At 42.6% G+C, this 22,997-nt stretch overlaps 4 protein-coding genes across 8 annotated transcripts in view; 2 read left to right on the top strand and 2 right to left on the bottom strand.

Annotated features, from left to right (window-relative positions):
- ppp4r4 (protein phosphatase 4, regulatory subunit 4) overlaps nucleotides 1–6,297 on the top strand; it is a 33,933-nt gene extending 27,636 nt beyond the window's left edge. For both annotated transcript variants that reach the window (XM_012823962.3, XM_012823961.3), the window contains exons 15-25: nucleotides 1–8; nucleotides 1,211–1,358; nucleotides 1,673–1,817; nucleotides 2,754–2,792; nucleotides 2,924–2,995; nucleotides 3,540–3,603; nucleotides 4,080–4,160; nucleotides 4,389–4,482; nucleotides 4,987–5,048; nucleotides 5,434–5,599; nucleotides 5,754–6,297. The exon at nucleotides 1–8 is cut by the window's left edge and continues 98 nt beyond it. In XM_012823962.3, the coding sequence (XP_012679416.1) occupies nucleotides 1–8; nucleotides 1,211–1,358; nucleotides 1,673–1,817; nucleotides 2,754–2,792; nucleotides 2,924–2,995; nucleotides 3,540–3,603; nucleotides 4,080–4,160; nucleotides 4,389–4,482; nucleotides 4,987–5,048; nucleotides 5,434–5,599; nucleotides 5,754–5,799 (925 nt within the window). In that variant the 3' untranslated portion in view covers nucleotides 5,800–6,297. The remainder of the gene's footprint in view (nucleotides 9–1,210; nucleotides 1,359–1,672; nucleotides 1,818–2,753; nucleotides 2,793–2,923; nucleotides 2,996–3,539; nucleotides 3,604–4,079; nucleotides 4,161–4,388; nucleotides 4,483–4,986; nucleotides 5,049–5,433; nucleotides 5,600–5,753) is intronic.
- Nucleotides 6,298–6,615: 318 nt separating this feature from the next.
- On the bottom strand, nucleotides 6,616–11,472 carry serpina10a (serpin peptidase inhibitor, clade A (alpha-1 antiproteinase, antitrypsin), member 10a). Of its 4 annotated transcripts, none has more exons than XM_012823964.3 (5): nucleotides 11,280–11,472; nucleotides 9,090–9,729; nucleotides 8,142–8,415; nucleotides 7,859–8,006; nucleotides 6,616–7,334 (listed from the first exon to the last, which is right to left on the bottom strand). In XM_012823964.3, exons 2-5 carry the CDS (start codon nucleotides 9,685–9,687, stop codon nucleotides 7,143–7,145), a joined length of 1,212 nt encoding a protein of 403 aa, XP_012679418.1. In that variant the 5' UTR covers nucleotides 9,688–9,729; nucleotides 11,280–11,472; the 3' UTR covers nucleotides 6,616–7,142. The 4 variants fall into 4 exon arrangements, with proteins under 4 accessions (XP_012679418.1, XP_012679420.1, XP_031437066.1 ...); XM_012823966.3 differs by having other exon boundaries at nucleotides 9,090–9,713; XM_031581206.2 differs by lacking the exon at nucleotides 11,280–11,472 and adding an exon at nucleotides 10,218–10,389 and having other exon boundaries at nucleotides 9,090–9,713.
- A 1,603-nt stretch (nucleotides 11,473–13,075) lies between these two features.
- prph2lb (peripherin 2-like b) lies at nucleotides 13,076–16,524 on the bottom strand. Its single transcript, XM_012823826.2, has 4 exons — nucleotides 16,391–16,524; nucleotides 15,053–15,873; nucleotides 14,164–14,410; nucleotides 13,076–13,748 (listed from the first exon to the last, which is right to left on the bottom strand). Exons 2-4 carry the CDS (start codon nucleotides 15,628–15,630, stop codon nucleotides 13,497–13,499), a joined length of 1,077 nt encoding a protein of 358 aa, XP_012679280.1. The 5' UTR covers nucleotides 15,631–15,873; nucleotides 16,391–16,524; the 3' UTR covers nucleotides 13,076–13,496.
- Nucleotides 16,525–17,991: 1,467 nt separating this feature from the next.
- Nucleotides 17,992–21,697, top strand: tmem179aa (transmembrane protein 179a, genome duplicate A). The gene is made up of 4 exons (XM_012823887.3): nucleotides 17,992–18,373; nucleotides 18,806–18,943; nucleotides 19,734–19,812; nucleotides 20,459–21,697. The coding sequence occupies exons 1-4, from the start codon at nucleotides 18,072–18,074 to the stop codon at nucleotides 20,636–20,638; spliced, it is 699 nt and encodes a 232-aa protein (XP_012679341.1). The 5' UTR covers nucleotides 17,992–18,071; the 3' UTR covers nucleotides 20,639–21,697.
- Nucleotides 21,698–22,997: the final 1,300 nt, after the last annotated feature.

Raw genomic sequence — 22,997 nt, 5'->3', positions numbered from 1 at the left:
CATGCAGGGTACTTTTGAAAGTTTTGAAAGTGTGCACTTTGAGTCTTACTCAGGCACTCTCAGATTCACACACTGGTCCATAGTTTGTATGGCCACGCAAACATTCAGCAACAGATAAGGTTGCTCAGTCAAATACTTACAAACATGTACCACAGGACTCTTGTATGTGTAACATGTACCACAGGACTGGTGTATGTGTAACATGTACCACAGGACTCTTGTATGTGTAACATGTACCACAGGACTCTTGTATGTGTAACATGTACCACAGGACTGGTGTATGTGTAACATGTACCACAGGACTCTTGTATGTGTAACATGTACCACAGGACTCTTGTATGTGTAACATGTACCACAGGACTGGTGTATGTGTAACATGTACCACAGGACTCTTGTATGTGTAACATGTACCACAGGACTCTTGTATGTGTAACATGTACCACAGGACTCTTGTATGTGTAACATGTACCACAGGACTCTTGTATGTGTAACATGTACCACAGGACTGGTGTATGTGTAACATGTACCACAGGACTGGTGTATGTGTAACATGTACCACAGGACTGGTGTATGTGTAACATGTACCACAGGACTGGTGTATGTGTAACATGTACCACAGGACTCTTGTATGTGTAACATGTACCACAGGACTGGTGTATGTGTAACATGTACCACAGGACTCTTGTATGTGTAACATGTACCACAGGACTCTTGTATGTGTAACATGTACCACAGGACTGGTGTATGTGTAACATGTACCACAGGACTCTTGTATGTGTAACATGTACCACAGGACTGGTGTATGTGTAACATGTACCACAGGACTGGTGTATGTGTAACATGTACCACAGGACTCTTGTATGTGTAACATGTACCACAGGACTCTTGTATGTGTAACATGTACCACAGGACTCTTGTATGTGTAACATGTACCACAGGACTCTTGTATGTGTAACATGTACCACAGGACTCTTGTATGTGTAACATGTACCACAGGACTCTTGTATGTGTAACATGTACCACAGGACTCTTGTATGTGTAACATGTACCACAGGACTCTTGTATGTGTAACATGTACCACAGAACTGGTGTATGTGTAACATGTACCACAGAACTGGTGTATGTGTAACATGTACCACAGGACTCTTGTATGTGTAACATGTACCACAGGACTGGTGTATGTGTAACATCTCCTCTTTGTGTTCTCTAGAACTGGCCCAGGGCAGAAGCTACTGGAACCGGCTGCGGTATCTAGACCTGTGTGAGATCGCTATGGAGCTATTTTCAAAGTCCTACTTCTGCAAGCACTTCCTGATCCAGGCCCTAGAGCTGGTCAGCGACCCTGTGGCCAACGTCAGGTGCGAACGAGCAGATTTCACCTCCCTGTTTGGGTGCTCTACCAAAACAGCCAGCTTTTCAAAGGGGGTGGCGGGGGGGGGGGGGGTGGCAATGAATTCCCTGAAAACAGCAAAACTATCTTGTTCTACTTTGATGACTCACAATGATTGCTCTTTGCTAAAACTGTTGTTTTGTTTTTTTGCTCGATCATGAAAGCACCATTATGTGGTAGTGAGCCTGGAGATAGAGATCCGCCCCTGAAGTCTGCCTGTAGCACTGGGCTTCTGCCTCTATGCTGCTCCGCCCTGTAACTCCGTCACTCTCTGCCCCGCAGGTATAAGCTGTGCCACATGCTGCCCAGGCTGCGCTCCACCATCCGGCTGCCCGCAGACAAGCACCTGCTCCAGCAGCTGGAGTTCTGTGTGCGCAAACTGCTGTGCCGGGAGAAGGACAAGGATGTGGTAGCCACCATACGCAAGGTACGCCACAACAGCGGTGACTGGGCAGGTGGACAGTCAGGTGTTACAGCTGACATGTATTGTCCAACAGGGTTGAAACAGTGTGCTAGGTGACCACTCACCACTCGAGTCTACACGGTGCTTAATGAGGGAGACGAATCAAATAACACAAATAACACAACGCTCCCTACAAATAATCTCAAAGTTTCTGCTCAGCAACTTCTTGATGGAATGCCGGTATTTGAGGCCTGAGGTATCTTGGTTAATGTGCTCATTTTTGCTATTCATTTTAAACATTTTAAATTAATTAACGCTGCTGCCTGGATTGTGTTATTACTTCTGTTCGTGCATATGTAATGGTTAAAGTATCTGGGGGCATCGAATTTACGCCTGACACGGAACTTAGTTTGAATTCACAAGCTTGCAAGTTTATCGAGCACTTCAACTTATAACTAACCCAACGGGCTGCACACCATGTTCTAACTACCGACTGGCTGACCTAGTCGCTAGCTCCCCTCAAAGTATCTCCCTCCCCACAAGTCCATCTCTCTTCTTCTCCGTTTAAAAATACAAGTCCCTTCACACTTTAGGTGCTACACATAACAAATATGCCTTTCAAGCTGACAGTCAGTTGGAAGTCTGTAGAGAATCTTCAAAGTTAACAAGATGCTATTAAACCCTAGTCTTTAAATTTAAATATACCTCCTTTGTGTTGATTTTACATTAATTGTGTGATTGTACATTTATATATCCATTATTACAAGCTTCAATCTTTTGTTTGTGACAGATTGCTCATTAGTTATTGGTGTGTAACACAGCATATGCGATGCCTCTCTTTTAGTGGGTTATGATGAACACCCTTCAGTGGCCCTGCCAATCTGTTCGGCAAGAGAACCGCTCAGATAAAAGATGAGAAGATAAATTCATGTTCTTGTTCTTTTTTTCTCTGGCTTTCAGATAGTGCTAGAGTTGGACAAGATGGAAATCACTGAACCGGTGAGTATTCCTTATCCATCTGCTTGAAAGATTTACATTTAGTCTGCATCCAGAGACTCCACTTCCTGCCACTCCACATCTGTGAAGAGATATGATTATTGTTTTTTAAAAGGCATCATTTTCTTTTGTAGTACCACAAACGACATGAAAGAGATCTGCTGGACCAGAAGAAAGAGAAGGAGGAAGCTCTGCTGTTGGAAATGGTAAGACAAGTGCTATTAGGATGCTGTGTCAAACAGCAACTGGTTAGGAGATGAAGAATAGCATTTTAAAATGTAACATCACCTTAATGGTGTGTAATGGGATAATGTAGGGTAGTCAAGGGCAGATGCAGGGAAAACAATATTATTACAGTTTAGATTATTGAGAGGAATTGTGTCAGTTCAAATATACCCAAATTTCAATGTGCAATGTAGACCATGCATGCCTGTATCACCCTAAACAAACGACTCCTAATGAAAATGTTATCACTTGAAAGATGTAAGCAGAACACTGTGTTTGTATTCTGTGTGTTATACAACATCTGTTGTGATGAGCTATTCAAAAAAGCTTCTTTTTAAGCACATCTTTGAGCTGAGTGTCTGACAGATCACACACACACTCACACACACACACTCACACTCACACAGTTGCTGCTGAAGAAACAGATGGTGTGCCTCGTGTAACCTCTTTGGTCTTCGCACATTTTTGTGAATTTTCTCAAGTGTTATTTTTGGAATGGCTCTTGTTTTTTCCCCCTCATCACAGGAAATGCTGGAGCGACAGCAGAGCGAAGCCAAACTCGTGGGCGAAAAACACACAGACAAGAAACGTGAGTTGAATAACTACCTCATAATGAACCACCTCAGCGAAGACAGGAGGAGAAGTCATCCCTGTATGCCCATCCAGCTACTGGATGAAAATGATATGTCTGTTTGCCTCAATATGACATGATGGTATTTCGTATTAGGTTTGTGAGTGGTCATTTTGAATCAGAATTCATATTTTTATCCAAGTCTTGAGACACCCGTGGGGGGTTTGTTCCAAATTGGTATGTGAACAGTTAACATGTTTAGTGCATTTGAAACATTCTGAATCGGTCCATTGCTTAACGAAGGCAGAGCGTAAATGAGCAGTCTTGGTTTTAAACAGAAAACAGCAGCTGTAAATGAGTTGTTTCCATATATTCTACATATACTCTCTTCATAAAGTCCCATAGTCACGTCCTCTGAGGCTGGTAGTCTGTTCTGAGGTCAGTCTCATGTTGTGACGCACTCTTCTGAAACGTAACACCCTTCTGATCTACAGGAAGAGACAGTAAGACGGGGCTGTCGGGCCCTAAAGGAATGTCAGGGTCCACGTCAGGAGCGACCCTGTCCACCTCGGCTGGTGAGGATGTCCATCATATCTCATATTCCTTAATGAACCCTGAGTAGCAGTGGCCATATGCTTGCTATTCCACTGTAGGCTGAGATTGTTGGCGTGTTGATTATGAGGCGAGAGGTTATAATAATGGCCGTGTCGTGGGGCTGAATGATGATGATGATGAGGATGATGAGGATGATAATGGTGAAGACCTTGTTGATGTTGTTGAAAATGATGGTCTTGTGTTTGAAGGTAAAGAGATGAGGAAGGCCAAGCTAGCACGGAGTCGCTCCCTCAGTAGTCATCCCACCACCCCCAAGATGTCCAACTCTTCAGACAAAACCCTGTAAGCAAAGTGTAGCATCTCCACACATATATACATCTTAAGAATGTCCAACCAGATCAAATATGTCTGCCTCCTGTACTAGTTAATAGTACAAAGTACATTCTAAACAACCATTCAGCAGATACTACACAAAGTCAATATAGCCAACAGAAAACATTCTTACAAAATGAGCTGCATATTACTGCTGGATGATGATGAATATATTGCACACTCAAATAGCTATTTTCTGTAATGTGCACGTCTGTAATAGCTGTATATCATGTCATATAGTTCAATTTATGAGCTCACTCATTTTGCTTTATAATCATTTTTTTTTTTTTTTCAAGCAAATGCTTTTGGAAGAACACATTACCAATGCACAGTGCCTCCCCCAGGGCATAGAAACACTCAGCTGTTCTCTCGCACTCATTACAGGAAGGCAATGGCTTTCTCCATTAGTTTACTTCAATCTCACTGAGAAAAACAACGAGAAAGAGAGCTCAGTGTTTTCCTGTTTCTCCTCAGAAAGGTGAAAGAGTCCGGAAGTTGTACTGGCACTGTGAAGAGCTCCATGCTAGCAGTAAATGGTAAATCTACTTTTATAATGAAACATCTGGTGGCTTCTGCGCAATGTGTGACTTAGGGATGGAGATGGGAAAAGATGACTAAACAGACTGTCTGTCATGGTGACAAGACCCAGTTTTATGTCGTTTTCAGATTAGATGAGCCCCACTTCAACAAAAAACACTTCTCTCCTGGGGCGATTTCAGAATAAACACTGAATTTTCAGTTGTGAAACTAGATGCCTAAACTGAGTAAATGAAGACAATCCTCACACTGCAGCAGCTGTAATGATAAAGCTGTCAAATACATGACAACAGAACGAGCCTGCAAAGAGAACTGTATCTGACCCCCCTACCCTCCCTCCCTCTCTCTCCCTCCCTCTCTCTCTCTGTTTGTCACCCCCCACAGATGACACAATGCGGCCTCACCACTACACCGTGGCGTCCTCGTCGTCCTCGCTCTCCCCCACGCCCTCCACCTCCTCCATGCCCGTCCTCATCCGCAGCAACACATCCAGCTCCGTGGATCACCGTGGAAACGGGGGCAAGGACACACAGTCCAGAAAGCTCTCCATGTGCGTAACGTATCCCTCCATAAAGTCATATGTGTAAATGGATGCCATTGAGTTACTTGGTAGAGCATATGGAAATAGAACAATAGTGTTTGTATGGGAAGAAACTAATGTAGTCGTATCAGCTACTAATACGAGTCTCTTTTTTTTGTCACAGTCAAAGGAAGTCTAACTCATTCGGAATGCAGTCCGGGAGGGAATGATTGGTATTGCCACTGAAGGTGCTGGCAAGATTTCCGCCTCCCCCCGTCCGTCAGAAGACGAGAGCCTAGTGGCCAATACTTCCCCCGGTTGGACCTTCATGTCATCCTGCGTCACATCCATGCCCCCACCCTCCACTCTCATGGGATGCTGGAACAAAAAGACTGAGGACACAGACCCAGACGTGAGAGATGAAGAGAGAGAGAGGGGGAGACGGGGGAACGTCAGATGTCTTTTAAAGTTTTATTTTTTTTGCGCGCCAACAAACCAGTTTGACATTGATCCATCTCTGCCTTACTCAACAAATACTCGTAACATTTGTTAGAAAAGGAGACGGAAAAAACTAAAGTGGAAAGAAATGTCACGAAGCAATTTGTATGGAGGAGCAAATGGATGTATTTTATTTATTGAATCATTTGATTTTTTTCTTGTATTATAGCATGCTTTGCAAAGTCTTTTTCTTCTTTGTTTTATATTTCCCAGCCGGGTAAGAAAAAGAAATAATAGAAAAGAGGGAAAAAAAAAAAAAGCTCAATTTATTTTTGATGAGTCTTATCGCCTCTCGCTGACACCACAGCACGCCCGTGACTTCAAGAACTATTCCCCTCTCGACCAATGAGATTGTGCCTGGTGTTGCAGAGCACCTGAGTGATTCACGCCCACACCACACACTACCCAATCAATAAACAGAAGACCCACGCTGAATTCTGTATGTGTCACCTTCCTAATGTGTCCCCATCACACTCACATAAACACAGGGGAGACTCGGTTAACTGTAGTGCTGATGCAGTGCTGTGAAACATTACTTCGCCATGCTGTTTGTTCCTTCAACTTTTTATTCTCTCAGTGGATGTAGCCAGCAGCAGATCACACTTATGTGTGGCCACCCCCAATGGTACAAATTAAAGCACCCCATTATTCATGCTAATTAAACAGTGCATTGTCACCGAATACTTGAGAAGAATACTTCCTGAATGTGGAATTTCACCTCAGTATTTAAAAAATACCACATTCCTCAATAAATCCAATACAGCTATCCCAAAACTTCACATACTGAGCAGAACGCAACAATGCAACACTTTTACATGAATCCTTACATGATGTGTGTAGTATGTAGCAACAAATAACACAGGCCTGTTTCTGTTACATGTATAAAGCTACAGGCAGCAGGCTAATACCAGAAAGTAGACAAATAACCCAGGTTATTGTTTAACACAGAATATGTATACAGGATCAAGATGTAGGCTCCTTAATAAGTTATATGTTACAGACCAGGTTTTTGATTAATACAGTATGTGTATTTGTTATAACTACAGTTAAGACAGTGTGTTGACATCTCATGCGTTTAGTTTTTGGTGGGGTCGACCACTCTTCCGATTTGGAGCAGGTTCTTGGTGGCCTCGTGGTAGACCAGGAACAGGAAGGGTCTGTTAATGGTGAGTCGGGGGGGCAGGTTGGTGGTGAAGGGGTCAGTGGGGGGTGCCGAGTCTGGCTCTGACCCGGTCTCATCTATCTCAATGGCAGTCTTCTGCAGAACCTGGGTGGGCATGGGAAAGGTGGTTAGTGGATGTGCTGTCATCTATGGATTATATGAGTATGGCCACATGATTGCTGGATAATGACAGTGCTATTTTCTTAAATGTCTCCTAAAACCTCTTACTTTCCCCAACGTTTTCCCTATTCATATAGCTCTCCCTTTAATTTTCTCTTTCCGCTAAAAAAAAAAACAAATATAAACTTTGATACACATATGATTTCATATGTTTGCCTGTGTACCTTTTGTGCCCTAGTTCTCTTTGTAACCCTATATTCTTTCTGCCTTATTGATCAGCCTGCTACCATAGCAACCACAATCATTCAACCAGTCAATCATTACGTAGTAGACCATCAGTACTGTATACATGTACATCTAGTGGAGGCATGTTTCATTCCTTCGTTTTTTTTTTAATCTTTATTCCATTTTTTTCCTAACCTCTCTCTGTCACCCCCTTTCATCTTGCACATGGTCAGCAAGGATTGGCAGACGATCAGGTAAACTTAAAGGCAGACGAACACGGTTACCTCGTCCAGCTTCAGGCCCTGGCTACTGCTGAGTTTGGACAGGTCCGCATTGCCCTGGAAGACGTCTGGAATACCCATGCTGGGAAGGGCCGTCTTCAGGGAGTAAGACTGCAGCAGAGAGAAGCGTGGCAGCTGAACCTCCAGTTTCCTGTGTGGAGAAAGCAACAATCCACTTCAAAATAAACAGGTCCATCACAACCTCACTACAACTTTGTGGAGTTTGTTCTACGGAGTAACCCATTAGACACACCATCACGTTCACACCATCACAGAATTCACTCACGTTCTCTTCAAACTCTTCAACCACTCCAGGTATGTATTGGCATAGAGCTCGTCATCTATGGAGGTGATATCCACATCCTCGTCGGGGAAAATCACGAGCATGGCTACCCCTCCTGCGCTTGCCAGCTTGAGAATGCCCACTTTGAGAGCAGGGTCGTACGCCAGGTGGTACTTATCGGAACGGAACATCATGGGCACCTGAGCGATGTGGTACTTGTCGATGTAGAAGCGCTCCTGCTGGGTCAAGCTGGCGTTGAAAGGCAGCACCAACTGGCCTACAGGAAGAACACGATGAAGAAGGCAAGGCCCTGTTAGGTTCTTTAAGTTTCAAATCTTTTATTGTCAGATGCACAGAACAACACAGAGTCAGACTGGGCACTGAAATTCTTAAGACAAGACACCGCGCAACAGCCTAACATAACATAACATAATATAACATAACATAACATATAAGTACTCAGAACATAAATTACACATATGATAGACATATAATAAGCCTTAACTAATTTTACAAAATAAATATACAATCCAATATGCTAAACATAAACACATTCTTTACATTCAGTTGTGCATCTTTCGTTGAAATATGTCACTGATGAAGCAAACGCACAAGTCTTAAATTAGATCTTCTGCAGTAAAGGTTATGTTCTAATACCACAGGAAAATACCTGAGATTTCAGATCAAATTCAAAATATGGTATCAAGAACATTAACATATTATTAAATGTTTCATTTTTTCTCCAAAAGCACTTCACTGAAAACACAGGAAATAATTTTTAGTGTGTCAGTAAGTCAAGGGGATGTAAACAGTAACAGTATAAACCATTAACACTGTTCGCGTTCACTTTGTTTCAGCATATGAGGGCAGATGTGACCTTTCACTCCACTCACTTTGTTTCAGTAGATGAGGGTTCTTGTTTGGTGTTGACAGATGTGACCTTTCACTCACCTTTGAAGAAGACAGCACTGACTAGCATCAGTTGTGTGTTAGCATCGATGGTGTCCGTCACCGCTTCTCGGATCTTGTCCCCAGTCTTGCTGCGGAAGTGGTCATTTATGGTGTTCGCGGCAGCCTGTGTTTTACTGAAGTCCACATTCTGCGCCTCCGTCTGGAAGTACTCCTTCACCCGCTCTTTGAATGTCGCCTCCACGGAGACCTGCTGTGCAGCGAACAGCGCTGAGCCCTGGTCGTACCTGACGGAGGGCTCCTTCTCCACGTCCTTCTGGAGAGACTGCAGGAGCTGGGGGATGCGGTCGGGGGCGTCGGGCTTCTGCAGCAGGCTGAGCTGGAGGGTGCTCAGGAGCTGCTCCTGAGTCTGGCCCCCTGCACCCTCCGCCAGGGCAGCCAGACCCAGAGTCAGGCTCAGGGGTGACACCACCACGTTCCCGTCGTTGGAGCCGGCGACTTTACGGTACAGGCTGGTGGCAAATTCGGCATTCCGTAAGGCAAGCTGTTCGGTGTCGTCTCCAGGTGCCTGGGCGATTGAGTTAACAGCCAGGAGTAGAGTGCCCAGCAGTACGTGGAGGGCAGCCATATTTACCCACATCCGTTTGGGGATTAGGCTGATGGAGGCTGGGGAGACAGGGTTCTGCGTTACAAGACAGAGACAATAAAAGCTAATGGAATAAAGCTTCCCCAGCAGTAAGAGGTCATTAATCATTTATGAGAACATGAGCATCCACAACATTCACAAAGTATTCACAAATGTTGTTGGCATCTGTGATAATGCCACTGAAAGCAATCACTGATCAAAGTTTTAGGTCTCCTAAATCCCTGAATTTAAAAGATTTTCAATTTGGAAATACCCTGCAAATAAAGATCTGTCAAAGAGCTTCAGTAAATGAAAATTCCAAAGATGTTAGTACAAAGTTTGACACTACTTGACTGACAGCTTGCCGAAATGTTTCATGCAAGACATACAAGGCTATCCAGTAAATCTGGCAACACATCAGTGATATTAACAGATTTACTACCAGTACCAGCCTTGCAATTTTGAGCCCCAGACATATTGCAATCCTATTAGTTGTCAGATCAGGGATGACCAGTATACTAACATGGAATGAAATCAAGACTCACATGACAGTGACCACGAGCAGTGTGGCTCAAAGTTATAGGCCCTGCACCCGGTCCTGCCTGTAGGAGGGGTTTGGTTGTGCTTCTGCACACAAGGCCCAGCTAAATGCAGGTCCTGGGTTAGACACACCCACCAATCCCCCTGCTCCAAAACCCACATTAGTTGCTGAAGTGGGACTTTGCTCGCTAACTGCGTTGTTTAATGAACCAAAGTACACCTTTGGGCTGGTTACCAACTATGAGGCAATTTTATCTTTCTAAACCCTGACACTGAAAATTGATTATCTTGAGTACAGGGGGCTTTACGCATCATGTTATCAACTGTAAATTCAATAGACCACAGACACGAGAATACGGTAACGTTGTGGAAAAAAAAAACAAGTCAATATAAAAAGGAAAGGGGGAGATGGAAAGGAAAGGCTAAAATAAAGGGAATAGCGTATTTAGTTAAGTATTTTGTAGCATAATACTCTCTCATTATTGCACATTGCACCCTCATGCTACCCAACACAATAAAATGTCAAAATCGTTATAAACTGGCTTGCAAATGGAGGATGTGTGGCTAATATGAACTGCTATGTCTAGGCTACATGCTCTATGCCTTCTTCAATGTTTTCTTTCCCGTGTGTGAAAAAGACCGGGGCACCATAAAAACCGTGCTCTTTGGGCTGAGCATCGATCAGTGAGACAAATAAAGGCCTATAGTACATATTTAGATGGCTAAAGCCTGCGACTCGACCAATCCCATACTGTTGATCTAATATCATGGCACCTGCTAGAAAACAGACTTGTTAACAAACCGTTACGTAATGGGCGGCGACAACACGTAAATGTCTCTTAAAGCAGCCTAATGGCAATTGAGAAATTACAAGATATGAGATTGAGATAAATCTCCTACAAGATTTGTAATCATAATCTCTCTGCGGTTTTGAAATACGCAGTTTCATCCTAGGCTCCATTCGGCTATCTCCAACCCTAAACTGTCACCTAGTAATCTGTGACGTAGGCTAATTCTGAACAGCACAACAGCTAGGGTAGTCTTGATAATATCAACGAAAAGCCTACCTTGATAGAGTCAATGGGTTCCAGGCGCGATCCGCTGACAGTAAACCGATTGTCTACAATAAATGCAGCATCATCCTTTACGCCTCACGCGTCTGACCATTGATGAGGGTGAGTCTAAACAACCTACGCGAAGACCGTTAGATACGTACAGTTCGGCCTGTATCCGTATTCACGAAAATTCAATACCACAATGATGCCGGACGCTGTAGTGGGCTGTCTAAACTGACGATGTGCGTGGAATATTGCAACCACTAGGTGGCAACAATGGTTGAGCTACTCCTGTCCTAAAATGGGCCCTAAAACTGACCATTTTTGCCATTCAGTCAGATGCCACTATTAGTAAAAGTGAACAATTGTGCACTTGATTAAACATGGTCAGTATCTCTACATTCTTAGGAAGTGTGTTACAGAATCTGAAACTCTGGTTGCTCTATGGCCCGCTAAGAATCCAGGTCAACCACACTGGCAGAGGTAGCCTATGTGTCATCTCTGGTCTCAAGGTGTGTAATTGGATGTATGGCTCTTCAGTGGATTGAGATCTAAGTGCAGAGAAATCCCCTTAACCCAGGGATTACGGTACCAATGCACTAGTATATGGACATGGTCGCCTTTTCAATCTATTAAGACAAGAAAAAAGCAACCATACCTAACTGAGACAAACATATATAACTAAAGGGAAGGGGATATTTTCAGTTTGACACGTATAGTTTAATTGCAGCTTTGTCAGATATGGACCAAATGAAAAGAAATCACGCTCAACTAATTAAAAGAAATCGTACCAGAATAAATGTAGAACAGTGTAAATATTGACATAGAGATAATGCAGTTTCAGGTCTTTATTTTATGCACATTTTGAGTATATTTCTTATGGAGTCTCATACAAAGAATGAACAAGAAAATGCAAAACATGTTTTTGACAGCACATGTAATACAAAAGAAGCACATAAGACATTTATTTTCCACTAATGTATTGTAGTATTTTTGAATTAAGACTTTTCTTGACCCACGGTTTCTTAACACACAGGTCAAATATGTTTGGTATAATCTACAACAACAACAACAAAATATTGAACAATTTTCCAAACTCCGGCCCTGGTGACAAATAGAATCCTTCAACAAATGTACCTCAGCCCTAATAGGGACAAGATACAGAGTTAGCTTTTGTCGTCCTTTCTCTCCAAGTACCCTTGTTGACCAAGAAGCTAATTCAAAACATATAACAGAGGCAAGGCTTTCATATGGGATTTTCGTAATAACTCAGTAGATTATTTGATGATGATCTTTTATTCTGAAAAATATATAAGCAAGCAATACTGTATAATTACACAGATCAAATGAAGTCTGTATGAATGGTTGACATATGATGAATTGTCCGTTAGCTTAGTGAACAATATATTATGGTAGTATCTCGTGGTACTCAAAGGCACAGAGAAAAAAAAGCCAATATTATGAGAGGTTACCTATAGTACTCTCTGAGGAAATCTCATACGATTGTCCTTAAGGATACCCTGTACATCTCTCAGGGGCGGAGGCACAAGTGAATGTAACGTGACTTGCTTCTAGAGTACCTTGCCAAGTGTTCCTTTCAGACACACTTGTTTATGATCAATTCAGTAGCAGGCAAAACAATACATTTCAGGCAAGTGATTGAGTTGAATGTACATTTGAAAAGCTTTCACTTAAATTAGACAACTCACTCTCGCTACTCAACATACAGACACCAATGTAATGTAATGTAACATGAAAGGCAGCTGCAATAGTTCAATGCTGTGACTTCTTCCTGCGTTAGCTGGCAGCACTGAGGACTCCATTTTATGAATGATTGCCAGCTCTGCTTGCACTGATAACTGATATCAGCGATTCCATTGCTTTACTCTTTTGTTTTTGTCTCTTTTTTTTACCAACCTGTGTTTCCAGCTATATGGCACAGGTACAATGTTGCAGCCAGCTTACCTATCTTTTGTCTCCTTTAGATTGAGATCACTTACAATCATAACTCAGTTTAAGATGATTTGGGTCACACTGCCACGCACATACTGCACATCTGCTCCCTGTGTTGTGAGTACATTCTGTGGTATCTTCTTGATCAGGTAGAACTGTCATTTTCCAAGTGTATAGAAATGTCTTGTTGTTTAATAGGCCTCAATGCCAACTGGCAGCCCCATGGCCTTCCACACTGTACCCTTAGAGCACAGCCGAGTTAGAGCTGACCTCACATCACTTTGGGAGGGGTATCTGCCTTGAGGGCAGGTTCTCCTGAACATGGCTGGTGCTGGGCACGTCAATGTTTGGGTCGTCACCGACATGACAGCACTTGCCCAGACTCTTGATAATGTTGAAGTTATAGCGGGCTGTTTCTGAAAAGCTGTTCTCCAGGATCCAACCGTCCGATTCAGAGTCAGGGTCCCCAAGCCTCACGACGTTCTCCATGGCCGTCTGGAGGTAGCGGACCCCCGTGAGAACAAAAAGCTGGAACAGAAACAATTAATAAAGTACGTCCAATGTAGGCCTATACACTTTAAAATATTTTTTAGTAAGGAATGCTGTGGCTTTTCTCGCTATTGGGTGTGGTGAATCTGATGTATTAACAGTCTATGCTTCTCCTTTCAAAGTAAAGTATGCAGGTAGTTTTCACTAAGAGTTTATACAAATTCTGCAGCCGTTTAGTATGTAGCATGTTTAGATAAATGCTAAAATCATATTAAAAACATATTAACTGTATGTAATTATGTATGACTTTAAGCACAGTATTCGGTAGCATCTAAAATTGAAACTATAAATACCCTTACACTATTTACTCAGTTTTCAAATAAAAATAACGTAGAAGTTAAATAAACTAAGACGTTGACCTAATATAACTTCATATAGGGGTGTTGTAAACAACCTCGAAGAGCCAGATGGTGAGCACGATGATGGCGATGGACTGCATGATGCTGCTGTAGTAGTCCAGCAGGGCTTGGCGGCAGCCCCTCGGCCACAGGTTGAGCTCTTCTGTGTGGTGGTCGTAGTTGTGGTGGGCTGAGTTGTTGGTGACCTGGTGCTGAATGCAGGGCCGCGGTGAGAACGCGTTACAGCAGCTGAAGGGGACGCTGTCCATCAGGAACTTCCCCTGAATGTTATTTCTCAAACGGCTGGGTGGAAGGGTGGAGAGAGTAAAGGGGTGAAGAATGGGAATGAGAGACAGAGAGGGAAAAAGAGACACAGAGAGAAGACAAAATGAAGAGTATAACAATGAAAGAACTTAAGTGAAGTGTGAAGAAGCCAGACTGTCAGTATTGTTGAGACAGTCAGTAATGCTTAAATTGAGCTAGAACACGATTTGATGATAACGAAGGCTTGACGAATGACGAATTTAGGCAAAATCGTCAGTTTTCATAAGGAAACATTTTGCATCCTTGGTCCATTGGTACCATAGAGTTATTTCATCTTCGTTTTTGCATATAAAAATGTTGTAATGCAAACCATTAAGATGCAGAATAAAGCCCAAGACCAACTTAAAGGGTTTCAACATACAGAAGATGGATTATGGAATAAAGGGATTGATTTATTTTAGGGTTAGAAGGCCTTGTAAAAACTGCCATATGAGAGCACTTAAACTATAATGAACAGATTATTATTATCATCATAATTGTCGTTATAGATTTTGAAGTAGTACACGTATATATTCCTCCAAGAGCTGTTTTTCAGACACCCAAACAAAATGGCCATCTGTCCCCATGACCTTAGGCAAAACAAAGGATTATGGGGTGTTGTTGTTGTTGTCTTCAACTTACTCCGTCACCTCACTCTTGGTCATGTCCAGGTAGCGGTTGCTGATCCACTGCACATGGAACCAGTCACGATAACCCCCATTTCCACAGCACTGAAACTGGAGCTGCAGCATGTCGACGGTGCGCTTCAGGTAGCATCTCCCAGGTATGTCTGTGTCCTTGTAATAGCGCATGGCATTGTGCAAGCCCACATAGAGTGATCTCTCCAGCTCGTAGTGCATGAAGCAACACATGAGCGCCCCCACCAGGATGCAGAAGGTGAAGAAGAACGTGCAGATGATGTAGGGCAGCATGATGAGCTTCCAGCGGAGGAACTTTGCCGTGTCCACGCAGTCGTAGCAGATTTTGCCCCCCAGGAAGTTGATGCCGCAGGCCGCCAGGCCCACGCCTATCAGCATGTTGGGGACAGGGTGGATGTCGTCGGACATCACCTCCTGCCGCTTGAGGATCTCCACCTTCAGGAAGAGGCCCAGACTGAACAGGGTCACACCTGTGATCACCGACACCCAGTTCAGCAACCAGAGCACCTGGGCCAGCTTGTCACGCTTGGTTTTGGTAAATGTGACCTTGAGGACGGCCATCTTGTACAGGAACGTCAGGGGTGAAAGTCACCAAACGGCTCTCCCGACCCTGAAACACCCCGGGTGGGGAAAGGGGTCGAATTTTAAATAGGGAGAGGGTTCAGGGATTTTGGTCAGTTAGGAAGAGGAAAGGGGTTGGGGGAAGGGGAGGGATTGTTTTTTAGAGAACCTCATAAGAGGCTTACTCCTGGGGTATTTTTACACGGGAAGATGTTGGCCGGAGCTGCGACGAGACAGAAAGTCCTGAAATCAAGATGAAGAAAACCATTCATTTAACAAGACATTTAGAAGGCGTGTTAAATGACTTACAAAACAGTGGCAGCAGACTATTTGACTTGTACTGGAGCGCCTTGCCAATGAATGTATGACCTTGGGGTCATATCCTACCAATTTAACAATAGTAATACTAGAAAGAACCAGACTACTACACCGCACAATCCAGCTGAGATGAAAAGGAACATGATGGACCAACAATTATTTTCATATAACTAATGGCAGAAAAGTCCTCAGTAAGTTACATTTGCTTGACAGTAAAATAAATACCCTACTGAGGTGAGGTTTGAACAGAATCTAATCTAATGTCATATTTCAAAAAATCATAATCCCACACACAATTGTAATGGTTAATGATGTCTATTATTGTTCAGTGTTTCCTTAAACAACAAGCTAGCAAGAAGAAATAGAAACTACGATAATAAGTTAGCCATAACACAATACTCTTTGCTAGTTTTGCATACGTTGTGGCAAACCAGCCCCCTACCTGTGTTGTTCTCACATGGTCCAGCCAGAGGGAGAATTAAGTCCAATTATATGTTTTTGTGTGACATATCTGACATCTTTCCCCAAACTCCAAAAGCATGGGCAGTGATATGAAAGAGTGCTCAGCGCCCGTCCTGCTAGCTCTCTCTTACGCTCCATCTAATCTCATTAGCTCATAGAATTAGTAAAACACGCCCTGGGTGACTGGGCCAATTACAATTTAGGATTCAAAGACCCCTTTTCTCTCTTCCTTCTCCTAATAGTGGCCTCCCCCTAGCAACGATTTGAGGTCATTTTTATCCTCCCTCGCAGACAGGAATCTCCAAGTGTTAACTAATGCATACCACAATGTTTTCATGGCTTGTAGATACATGGTAAATGGAATTTGTATATCTCTGAAGTGATTCTCACAATGAACAACACTTTCAGCAACAGGTGTACAGGTGATAGGTATCACTGTGTGCTATGCAAATGAAACAAAACAAAACCCTTCTCATGCCCACAGTGTTTGCAGTATAAGGATGACCATATGTGACCTGTCTCATCTAATCTGTAAAGTTGCATCTCTTCTTGTACCAAAACAACGCCAACACAGCGGGACACAATGCCTGTCGACCTTGTCTGTGGCTTCAGTGTCTTAATACCTGTAGTACTGCACAACAGATCACAAAAGATCACGCACGGAAACTGAGCTGGACAAGCCATTCCATTGACACAAGCAAAACATACAACAACATACAAATCTGGTAGATAAATGACCATAAGACTCAGACTAGATAGATAGATAGATGATGATGATAGATTGGCTTTGTGCACTGGCAGAAATACATATTCTGGGTTTACTTACTAATAATGTACATATAAATATAACAGTAAACAACTTGTAAACCTTCATCATCTATAATAACAATAATGCCTCAAAGCTAAGGAAATCTATGTTCCCTTGCCATTTATATTTTCTGCCTGCAACCATGCTGATCTTTGCTGTTACAAATGATACTGTTGGAGTAAGACCGTGTTTTGTCTTACATTTATAACAATGCATTTCACAGCAGCACGTCATTTAAGATCTAGTCATATCTTCCCACTTTCAGGTTAGATGTTGCACGCTGATGTTTTTATGCAGGCTGCAGGTGATGAGGTCGACAGCAGGTGGCACTAAAGGATCGACTATTTTCAAACACCATTCAAGAGAGGCCAGACTTGATGTATGAACACGTATGATGTGTAACTGATGTAAATAAGATGATAAGATATGAAAGAAGACTTTTGAAATGCTATCAAACTGTGGTATAGGCATAAACATATTGATTTGAAACCTTCCATTTTGAAAATAGGATATAGGCCTTATAGGTCGACATTTAACCTTATACCCTCATTTATGGTTTATGGTTTATGGAATAGGACAGGCTAATTAATAGTTTGACCGATGGGTATATTTTAAACATTTAAGCTATGTTTTAGGTGAAATAAATCGAGCCTATTTCTGTCACGAAATATACTGTACAATAAAGGCTGTTACGTGATTTCAGGGGAGGCTAAAATGTAAAGAGATTCTTTTTTTCGTGAGAAACTGCGGCTCTTCGTAGCTTATGGATGTCGTGGCTGTCGATGCTCTGGTTCCAGCTAGAGTTTGGTACCGCGCATGCGCTCTTCTGTTTGGCAATAAATGGAGGAGAGAGATGGCCCTTGACAATTTTCTCTTTGGCCAGTGCATCCTCTATTTTTTGGCATTCCTCTTTGGTTTCATTGCTGTTGTTCCTCTTTCGGAAAACGGCGATGACTTCCAGGGAAAATGTCTGCTCTTCACTCAGGGAATGTGGCAGAACGAGAATATGACGGTGGGGAAGCAGCGGTTTATGGTGGAGGAATGGGGTCCGGAGACATCCTGCCGTTTCATCACATTCGTCGGCATCGTTTCGCTCATTTTATCTGCGGTGCAGGCATGGCGAACCTTGTTCTTCCTCTGCAAAGGCCAGGACGAGTGAGTGACTTTTCATTAAATGGACGAAATGTCGTAAACATTATTGATTGCCGTGTGTCCGTTTATTTATAGAGAGCAGATTGGGATGTCTGTGTTGAGCAGTGGCTGGACATGATTTACATATCCCCATGTCCTGCCCTCCCGTCGAGGATGACATTCGCACGTGAAAAAGCTCAACTATGTCGCATAACATTGATGAAGAAGAAAACAAACAAAAAAAAAGACTGTTCTTAGATGAGAGAACACTAAATGGCCGATTTATCCTAAAATGTGTTACCCTTAGCGCATTTTAATCTTTGTGCGTGGTTTCTAGTGATGTAACATATTGCCTATATTTCGGTTGAGAATCGATATGTGCAGAACCATGGCTAATATAAGGCTGTTCATTATAGTAAGTAAGTAGGCCTAACAATGTGAACTTTCCTTCCTCAGTTCATTCTTCCATGCCTTCCTCAACCTGCTGCTTAGCTCTCTGGTGGTGTTTGTGGTGTTTGTGGCCAGTACCATTTCAAGCGTGGGCTTCAGCTCCTGGTGTGATGCCATCACTGAGAATGGAGCTATGCCAAGCAGGTGGGTTTGTTCTCAATACAACATCTTACAGCACTGTGCCACACTGCCAATACGGGCACAAGACAGAAACACATTACAGCAACAGCATAGTCGCTGAACACTTTTCCACTACAGAAAGGCTTTCAGAAGGCCTTTATGGTTGAATTTGAATTTGAAAGATATTGCTTTCTGTTGACACAAAACATTTAGTATTATAACATTTTTACTGTGATGTCAGTGATTACATGGTCTAACGTGAAACACACGGTTTTAGACAGATAAAGGCTCAATGTAAATGTATGCAGTCAACACTGAGTGTCATCTACATCTAAAGAGCGGACATCTTATCTTTTTGCATCTATGATCATGGTCCAGAGCAAAATTTCAGAGGATATCCTTGTGACATCATTCAAAATGCTTAATTGCTGACTAGGTTATGAAAACCCATTTGCTCATCGTCATTTGTCTAATATAATTATGTAATTGCATAACCGGTTTTGATGAAAGCAGGTTAGACAGCACAAATTCTTATACTGCTTCAAAAACAGAATAATACATTTACACATACGTGCTTTTATATTGTGATAAAACGATCTGGCTTCATAAGACTTTATAACTTATTGTAGTTAGTTAGTTAGTTTAATTTTTTCAACAAAATGTGAATTTGACTTCAAAACAATGGGTGTAGCAATTTTTGTTGTGAGAGTGCAAAGGTTTGAGCTTTGAAATTCTGAGCCAAACTAACTTTTGTGCGTCTGCAGTAATGAAACTGAAATACTGCCTTTTGATCTTTTCCTTTCCTTTCATGCAGCTGTGAGGATCTGCAGGACACTGACCTGGAGCTGGGTTTGGACAATTCCTCCTTTTATGACCAGTTTGCCATCGCACAAGTAAGCCATTATAGCACAAGATGGGATTGGGCTCTCCATTAGGGCATGACATTTGAATGCTGAAACAGTGAATTTCATGGCACAGACTACACCGTACAGTTCTTAGAAAAACTATGAGAAATGAAATCCACACCATAACACAAAGTTCTCAGTTACCTCAGCTTGAAAAGCCATTCAGTCAGTGTGGATCAGGAGCAGATAAGTGCTCAGTTAGCCAGCGCATGCTCTCAACTTCTAACCACTGACGGCCGGGAGGAACACAGTACGCCCTCTGCTGGTCTCGGAAACCAAACCACAGGCTGTGTGGGGCATTGTTTGTTGTGCAATTACCTCTGTACCCAGAGTGACAGTCAGAGCAGGCCAATAGAGTAAAAGATGGCAGGAATCCTCCTTTATTTTAATTCAAAGGACAGCATGGTGAATCATCTTTTGGCATTGAAAAATTAAAATAAGATAGCAATTTTTTTTTATAAATACAGTAACATACAGGTCCATTACAGTATGCTCTCCTATAGTCTGATCAGTAATATGCATAAATGATTTGGTCCATCATTTGCACTTGTTTTATGTTTGCAATCTCCTGTTTTGTCCATATCTTCATCTGGTTACTCTTTGAGCGCATCTTTTTGTTTTCTCTGTTGTGTAGTTTGGCTTGTGGTCCGCCTGGCTGACGTGGCTGGGCATCACCGTGCTGGCCTTCCTCAAGGTCTACCACAACCACCGCCAGCAGGACCTCCTCGACAGCCTGGTCCAGGAGAAGGAGCTGCTGCTGGGCCGCTCGCTCCGCCGCGGCTCCGACATGGAGGAGAAGAACGCTCTCATCTGAATGGTGGTCCAGTCCAGAGGGTTCCCCCTCAACTGACATTTCTTTCCCACCACACCCCCATCTCCTCACATCCCCACGGCAGTGAAGGCCACCATCAGTGATCAGTGATCAGAGCCCCATTAATAGAGCACCCCACCATCAGTGATCAGTGATCAGAGCCCCATTAATAGAGCACCCCACCATCAGTGATCAGTGATCAGAGCCCCATTAATAGAGCACCCCACCGCCCTCCCCTCTCTCTGCATCCACGTCTTTAATCACCACAACCGCGTTGATTATAGAATGAGTTATAAACACTAATGAATTTCCAAGTCAATTGTTATTCGTAGTAGTTTGCATGATTTATAGTCTTTTCTTAGGTACTGGCTGAGCATCCTGTGGGAGGGAGCACTTAGTAATGATAAAATTATCAGGTTGGGGGAAAAACATGTTTCAGAAAATATAAATTCCTTGAAATCTTAGTGATTTTATGTAATAAAATGATCAGCACAGAGTGATAGAACACACTGATTGGTCTACAAGGTGATTTATTACAATGAACGTGCCAAGGATGCTAGTCTCCCATACCCCCCCCCCCCCCCCCCCAAACATCATTACTCTAACTATCCCTACCATCCCAAACTCTCATCTTACATCTTATGTACCTGCATCTTATGTGCCACAATTAGTTTGCCAAATATAGGCCTACAAGAACTTGCCATATGTATATGCCAACAAGCTGTAAGGATCTCTCTGTTCCAATATAAAGGGAACATTTAGATACTTTACAAACTGTATATTGCATGACTACAGTGGGTTTGTTCATACAGCATCGACATCTGTCTTCAAAAGGAGTCTGGGGTTTATAAGACATGTGGGATTGGCATGGATGTGCAGTGGGGAAACAGGCAGGCCACAGTGAGGAAAATGATCTGCTTATCAATCACAATTAAAGGCTTATGGGAGGCCGCTTGTCTGTGTGTAGGCCACAATACTGTACCCAAGAAAGAAACTGCCAAGTGTTATCCTCTGTAAGAATGGATCATTAAAGACTTTTGAAGAAAGAGTTATATGCCTGTAGGTATTGAATTGTCATGTTTTTATTTTATTTAGATCTGAATAAATCGTGAATTGAGCCTTTCACCTATGAAGGCTTTGAAGTGAAACTTTGAAGAATGGCTGCATCATGTATGACGTTCTGAATATACCTGAGACACATTACATGTATGTTACCTCTGGGGTTTCTGTATGCTTAAGGTCTTGGTCATGATGTGCAAAATCAATTGAAAAATGAGCCATCAACCATGAGGTTAACATCTTGGTCAATAACCGTGACCTTTCACCCACACCCACAAATCACAGAAAGCACCTAAATGTGGTATCCCATGTCTAGGTTTCAGAGCATCTAATCAATCTTATGAATAAGTTGAAATAATATGCAGTTATGCAGTAATTAACCTAGGATCTAAACTCAAATGTATTTCATTCTAGAACAGGGCTGTGAAACTCACTGCCATGACGTTTTGCAGCAATTACTGTGTTATATTGCCATCTTGTGGTCAGAAATGAGAAGTGCTTAAGCCACAAAGAGCAGCGAAATCACCACTGTTGTTCAATTGCTGTTTTCTGTTGAGCCATTATCATAAGACAATGTGTGGTCAAGTTTACACGTAGCACTCAGAAATGAAAACATGAATTATGACATATAGTCGTGTGTTCGTAAAAACATCTTGAAAAAGAGTAAATAATCCTGGCACAGGTTGACCTTTAGGGTGTGCAGGCAGACCTTGTGCCTCTGATATCAAGGACATATTTAATGGGGCCACAACAGAGTAATGCAAGCCTATGGGCTCGTTGAAGAGATTTCCACAACCCCCCCACCCACCCACCAGAAGCATCGTATTTATACGGGTTCCTCTCCACTGAGAGGGAAAACTGGAGGACAGTAAAAGATTCTTAGTGGTTCATAGCCTCTATCTGAGGAACAGGACCAGCGGGCTGTTAAATTTTACCTGGCAGAAAATGAATTCTGTTTTCTAACACCTTGCTTGCCACTTAACAACCCCCGAGAATCCCCCACCATTTTACATGTAAGTAGTTTAAGAGCTGTAAAATGGCCCCTAGTCCACGTAAACATGACTGTGCCGACACGGAAGGAGTCCGCTGGATTGAAGTCAGCTGAAACCTCCATCGCTGGTGGTTATGAAACCTAATTGAATAAATAAATAAAACACAAGTGAGGAAATAGGGCCTTTCAGTGGTGTCACGGAAGTAATGTCACAGAAAATAAATTCATTTGGAGAAAGGTATTGAGATTTCCCCTTAACCGTAAGAAGGAAGAATATAACGACAAATATACCTGTCTTTCAAGTTGACATGC

This window comes from Clupea harengus, chromosome 15 (assembly GCF_900700415.2).
Source record: "Clupea harengus chromosome 15, Ch_v2.0.2, whole genome shotgun sequence".
Taxonomy (NCBI): Eukaryota; Metazoa; Chordata; class Actinopteri; order Clupeiformes; family Clupeidae; genus Clupea; species Clupea harengus.
This window is presented reverse-complemented; position numbering and strand designations above follow the sequence as displayed.

What these genes read in the sequence shown, in the direction of transcription:
- serpina10a (XM_031581206.2), bottom strand. Translation starts at nt 10,374, where the DNA reads ATGTGGGTTTTGGAGCAGGGGGATTGGTGGGTGTGTCTAACCCAGGAC. An exon ending in CTGCTCGTGGTCACTGTCAT is followed by an intron (nt 9,714 to 10,217) that starts GTGAGTCTTGAT and finishes CTGTCTCCCCAG; the next exon opens with CCTCCATCAGCCTAATCCCC. An exon ending in CAGTGCTGTCTTCTTCAAAG is followed by an intron (nt 8,416 to 9,089) that starts GTGAGTGAAAGG and finishes TTCTTCCTGTAG; the next exon opens with GCCAGTTGGTGCTGCCTTTC.
- prph2lb (XM_012823826.2), bottom strand. Translation starts at nt 15,630, where the DNA reads ATGGCCGTCCTCAAGGTCACATTTACCAAAACCAAGCGTGACAAGCTG. An exon ending in ACCAAGAGTGAGGTGACGGA is followed by an intron (nt 14,411 to 15,052) that starts GTAAGTTGAAGA and finishes CCTTCCACCCAG; the next exon opens with CCGTTTGAGAAATAACATTC. An exon ending in TCACCATCTGGCTCTTCGAG is followed by an intron (nt 13,749 to 14,163) that starts GTTGTTTACAAC and finishes TTTCTGTTCCAG; the next exon opens with CTTTTTGTTCTCACGGGGGT.
- tmem179aa (XM_012823887.3), top strand. Translation starts at nt 18,072, where the DNA reads ATGGCCCTTGACAATTTTCTCTTTGGCCAGTGCATCCTCTATTTTTTG. An exon ending in AATGGAGCTATGCCAAGCAG is followed by an intron (nt 18,944 to 19,733) that starts GTGGGTTTGTTC and finishes CCTTTCATGCAG; the next exon opens with CTGTGAGGATCTGCAGGACA. An exon ending in ACCAGTTTGCCATCGCACAA is followed by an intron (nt 19,813 to 20,458) that starts GTAAGCCATTAT and finishes TCTGTTGTGTAG; the next exon opens with TTTGGCTTGTGGTCCGCCTG.